Here is a 5,568-nt window from a genome sequence, read left to right as displayed (position 1 = left end):
TGGTGCAATTCGGAAAATAGTTATAATATGTGAAACACCCACAAATCAAGTGCTACAATTCATAGATCGGACCAGCTCATATCTTAAAGTACTTCGTGTTATTGGTTGGTTACTTCGTGTGCGTAACCGAGTTAAACAAAGGGTTCCTGATCATCAACATAATTTCACTAGTGATGAGTTACGACATTCTTTACATTGCATCATCTGGATCATTCAAAGCGAACATTTCTCTAATGAAATTCATTGTATAAACAACAACGTGGAAATTAAGACTTCGTTGAAAACTCTTAGTCCCTTTATTCAAGAGGTGGATGGATTTCCATTGCTTCGTGTTGGTGGACGCCTTATGCATGCGAGTATTTCAGAAGAAAGAAAACACCCTTTTTTATTACCAAGACATTGTCATTTCGTTGAGACTTTGGCTAGACATCATCATATTGAAAATTATCATGCCGGGTCTAAGGCGTTTAATTTCAATTTTACGACAACGATATTGGATCGTCAATGCCAGAGGATTAACTAGGAAGATCGTACATAATTGTATCAGCTGCATACGTTATAAACCAAAATTGTTAAGCCAGATAATGGGAGATTTGCCTGCTTCCCGTGTGACGCCAGGCAAACCATTTGAAAAATGCGGAATTGACTTCTGTGGGCCTATTTCTACTTATTTGAAAATTCGAGGAAAACAGCCCTATAAATGTTATATAGCAATTTTCGTGTGTTTCACAACTAAAGCCGTTCATATTGAAGCAGTAACAGATCTGTCATCAAATGCATTTATTGCAGCGCTAAAAAGATTCATTGGTCGCAAAGGACTACCTGCAGAAATTTATTGTGATAACGCTACGAATTTTGTAGGAGCCAATACAAAACTGGTTAAACTTAAACGAAGCTTTACTAGTGAAGCGTATAAAAATCATGTCATTAATTTCTGTTCAAATAAATCAATATCCTTTAACTTTATTCCACCTAGAGCACCACATTTTGGAGGTATCTGGGAGGCCGCCGTGAAGTCTGCAAAGGGGCACATGTATCGTACGCTGGTGAACAGCAAGTTAACATATGAAGAGCTCACTACCGTTCTCGTAGAAATCGAAGCAATCTTGAATTCCAGACCGATTTCACCTGTGTCGTGGGATGCGAATGACCTCGAAGCTTTGACACCAGGTCATTTTTTGATTGGGTGTCCCATGAACTGCATCAGTGAACCAAACATTAATCAAAATGTAGAAGTGTCATACCTCGAACGATGGCGGCGCATTAGTGCAGTGAAACAACAATTTTGGAGCAGGTGGTCAAACGAGTATCTCAACGAACTGATTCAGCGCAATCGATGGACTAAGGTTAGCAATAATTTACAGACTGGGACGCTTGTTTTGATTCATGAAGAAAACATGCCACCAATGGTATGGGTGGCAGGTCGCGTAACAAAAACCATCCAGGGCAAGGATGGTAAGGTTCGTGTTGCCGATATCCAGACAAAAAAGGGGATCGTTCGTCGTCCAGTTCAAAAACTTGCTATTCTATGTGATCCTTGAAAGACTAATCTTTCAACGTCGGCGGAATGTTCGTACACTTATCGATAAAGGCTGAACCAAATGAGCAAGTCATAACATTAAATCCAAGCCTTTATCTGCTTTGACAGTTGAAGGCATGGAATGATGTTGTTATTGCTTCGTTTGGTTAGTTTCCTTTTCCGTTTTTGTTTTTTTGCTCTCTCTCGATCGTGTTTTTGTGGCCGCCGCACGTAGAAGCATCATTGAAGTTCAATTATACGAAAAATAGAAGTATTAAATAACAAATAGAAAATTGTAAATAAATTCTAAAATAAACATACATGTTTTTGTGGCAATTGTAAACAAATTCTAAAATAAACATACACCACATATTTGTCAAATTAAGTTTTGTCTTATTTTGTATCAAGACAAATAAAAGACAAATCGCAATATCACAGTTTTGTTTAGGAATTTATCCTACATACAAAGTAACGCTTCCTGTTTACTTTATTTCAAGTGCATTGAAGCTTACTTACTGTTTATGCTGATTCAGCCATGATCACTGTAGTCAAACTGCACACAGTATTCTTTGTTTACTTTATGAACAATGTTGCGCTTATGGTTTCTCCTATAGGAATCAACTTACATACGACAAACACCACCGCACTTATCTTAAGAATGCAAATCCCAGCACAATTGATTTGGTTTGGATAGCTTTTGTTTGATTCTATTAGTTCAGTTCGAGTCAAGCCAACGAAATATCAACACGTTGTTTAAGTTCATAACAAAATAAATTGGTGGCAGCGGTTGGATAGAATTTTCGGTTGAAAATAAAAAATTAATTAAAAAGTGTTTTAATTTACCAAAATTAGTATACGGTACGAGTAAATGTTAAAAGGAGTGTTTCGAGTAACTGAAACGAATAAAGAAATAATATATGTTGTGAAATTATATTATCAACAAGGATAATTATTATTGACAGTAAAAATAAAAAACAAGCAATAAGTTTTAATAAAACTGTGCACTATTAAAAAATTTAACAGAAAATTAACTTTTGAAAATATTTATTTGCCAATCAAGAAATAAAGTGAGATCAGAAAGTTCAGGTGCGGAACAAAAAAAAATAGCTGAGTTGAATGTGTTATAATATACTGAAAAAGTAGAATATACAAAATTAATTATCGTGTAAAAGACAAGACAATAGTGAAAATATATATAACAGAAAAGCAGTTCAAAAATACACTCAACGTAAAAAGGAGAAGGTGGTGAAATACAAAAAATCGGGAAGAAATCTGGTGTTCTACAATTAAGAAGCAAATCTGGTGAGCAAATTCGAAAATGAAGATGATTCTGATGTTATGGGTTTCACTTAGCTGGTAATGTACCAAAATTTTAATATTAAATTTTGTTATTATTGTACTAAATGTCAAATTTAATTATCTAAAATTATCTAATGATAATTATTACTATTTTTATAAGTAACAGTATTTGTTTTATGAATTATAAAAAAAAAAAACACATATAAGTGAAAGTAAATTAAATTTTGCTGTTTATAGAAATCAATATAAATTAATATTGTTAAAAGAAAATATATATATACATATATATATTGGAGTTTATAGAAGTTAATAATAGTTTTTGTCAATAATTTCGTGTAATATTTTACGTTGTATAAAATTCATAATGGCAACAAATGACAATGTTAATGTAGGAAGTTCAGGTAATTCAGGTAATTCTGGTAATTCTAGCAATTCGAGTGGATTAGGAGAGATGGTAGACATTAATACATTAATAAAATTAATACCCGAGTTTAAAAGCGATAAAACTGAGCTTTACACATTTGTCTCCGCTTGCGATGATGCTATAGGCGTAGCAAAGCCACATCAAAAAGATTTCCTATTTAAATATATAAAGTCACAGATATCAGGAAACGCAAGATTAATATTAGAAAATAAAGTTATAAGCAATTGGAATGAACTTAAGACTCAACTCAAACAGAACTATAAAGACAGTGATAGTACACTAGCTTTATATAGAGAACTGATATCTACTAGACAAGGGGGACGAACAGTTAGGCAGTTCCAATTATTTATGGAAACCATGTCTAGGAAATTGGGAGCTGATGCAAAAATAGAAACTCAGGATGATAGTGTTAGAGAAGCTGTTTATAATTATATTGAAACTAAGATCGTTTTAAATGCATTTATAAATGGCTTAGATGGAGAAATTGGCCAATATGTGAACAATTGTCGTCCACAATCGTTGTCGGAGGCTGGAAGATTTGCCCAGGATGAAGAATCTAGAATAAATTATAGACAAAGTGTGAGACGAAATTTCAGTGTTAAAGTAACACAAATAAAGTGCTACAATTGCGGAAAATTAGGGCACATTGCTTCAAAATGTACCATGAAAAAGGAACAAACTAATAGCACTGGAGAAAAAATTATGAAGTGCTATAAATGTGGCAAAATAGGACATTTTGCAAATAAATGTTACTCAAAGGTAGTACAAAAGAATGTTTCTCCGGAAGGAAACAAAAATTTTCGAAAGTAGAAAACGTAAGTAAGGCAACGTTTTCCTTAAATGTGAGTAAAGAAAGTCCTTACATAATAATAGATCATAAGAAATGCTTTTATAAATTCCTTATAGATACTGGGGCTAGTATTAGTTTAATTAAATCTAAATGCATACATATATAGAAGAAATGAATAATATTAATAAGATAGAGTTAGTTGGTATAGGCAAAAAATCTGAAAAAACAATAGGAAATGCATCTATTAGAATAGGAATTAAGAATTTAAAAGGCAAAACGCATAATTACAGATGGAATTTTCACGTGATACCAAATGATCTGGTTTATGGATATGATGGCATAATCGGAGCTGATTTTTTAGGCCACTTTAAGTGCAAGATAGATTATGACCAGGATTTATTTTATGTTGATAAAAATGTACATAGCCTCCAATGTAATAAATTTGAAGAATTTGTTCCTCCAAGAATGGAAGTCTTTCGTTCTATTAAGGTTAAGAAAGGTAAAAAGAATGGATTAGATGTATATGTTCCGCGTTATGAAGATGAAAAAATTGTCATTCCTCATTGTATTAGTACAATGAGAAATGGGAAATGCTTAGTAAGTATTATAAATAAATGTGAGGAAAAAGTTGTAATTGATTTTCCGTTGAAGGTAGAAGACCTTAGGGATTATAATATTGATGATAATTGTAGGAAGGATCCTAAAAAAGAAAAATTAATGAAAGAGAGAGTCTTTCAAATAAGAAATAGGTGTGAATGTATACAAAAGAGTTTAAGAGTAGATCATATGAATGATGAGGAGAATGAATCAATTAGGAAATTGATTTCAGAATATAGTGATTTGTTCATTTTAGAAGGAGAAAAATTGAGTTTCACGGAAACATTAACTTGTGATATAAGAACACAAGAAGGAGTAAAACCTATTTATACGAAAACATATAGATATCCAAAGGTACATGAAGAGGAAGTGAAGAATCAAGTGAAGAAATTGTTAGAAAACGATGTTATACGGAATTCTAAATCGTCGTGGAATTCTCCTGTGTGGATGGTTCCGAAAAAGAAAGATGCTTCTGGAAAAGCTAAGTGGCGAATGGTAGTCGACTTTAGGAAATTAAATGAAATGACGGTGGCGGATACATATCCAATACCAAATATCAACGAGATTTTAGACCAATTAGGAATGTCGAAATATTTTACAACACTTGATTTAACAAATGGTTTTCATCAGATTAAAATGACTAAGGAGGACATCGAGAAAACAGCATTCACTACCCCACATGGGCATTATGAGTTTAAGAGAATGCCATTTGGATTGAAAAATGCACCTAGTATTTTTCAGAGAATGATGGATATCATTCTAATAGGAATAAAAGGAATTAAATGTTTTGTGTACATGGATGATATTGTGGTATATGGTAAAGATTTAACTGATCATAATGAAAAACTAAGAGATGTTTTGGAGCAACTAAGGAAAGCCAATCTCAAGCTACAAGCAGATAAGTGTGAATTTCTAAGGAAAGAAGTCGCATATTTGGGT

At 32.8% G+C, this 5,568-nt stretch overlaps 2 protein-coding genes across 2 annotated transcripts; both read left to right on the top strand.

Annotated features, from left to right (window-relative positions):
- Positions 1 to 25: 25 nt before the first annotated feature.
- On the top strand, positions 26 to 523 carry LOC119664980 (the record flags this gene model as incomplete). The annotated part of the gene is given in 1 exon segment (XM_038074316.1): positions 26 to 523. A coding segment is annotated over 1 exon segment (498 nt), but the record flags the coding sequence as incomplete, so codon positions are not given.
- A 61-nt stretch (positions 524 to 584) lies between these two features.
- Positions 585 to 1,541, top strand: LOC119664978. The gene has a single exon (XM_038074315.1). It carries the CDS (start codon positions 585 to 587, stop codon positions 1,539 to 1,541), a length of 957 nt encoding a protein of 318 aa, XP_037930243.1.
- Positions 1,542 to 5,568: the final 4,027 nt, after the last annotated feature.

This window comes from Teleopsis dalmanni, unplaced genomic scaffold, assembly GCF_002237135.1.
Source record: "Teleopsis dalmanni isolate 2A unplaced genomic scaffold, ASM223713v2 unscaffolded_contig_3139, whole genome shotgun sequence".
In the NCBI taxonomy this organism is placed as follows: Eukaryota; Metazoa; Arthropoda; class Insecta; order Diptera; family Diopsidae; genus Teleopsis; species Teleopsis dalmanni.
Note: the sequence above shows the minus strand (reverse complement) of the source record. Positions and strands in the feature narration are given on the sequence as shown.

Coding starts and splice junctions, on each gene's coding strand:
- LOC119664978 (XM_038074315.1), top strand. CDS start 585: ATGGGAGATTTGCCTGCTTCCCGTGTGACGCCAGGCAAACCATTTGAA.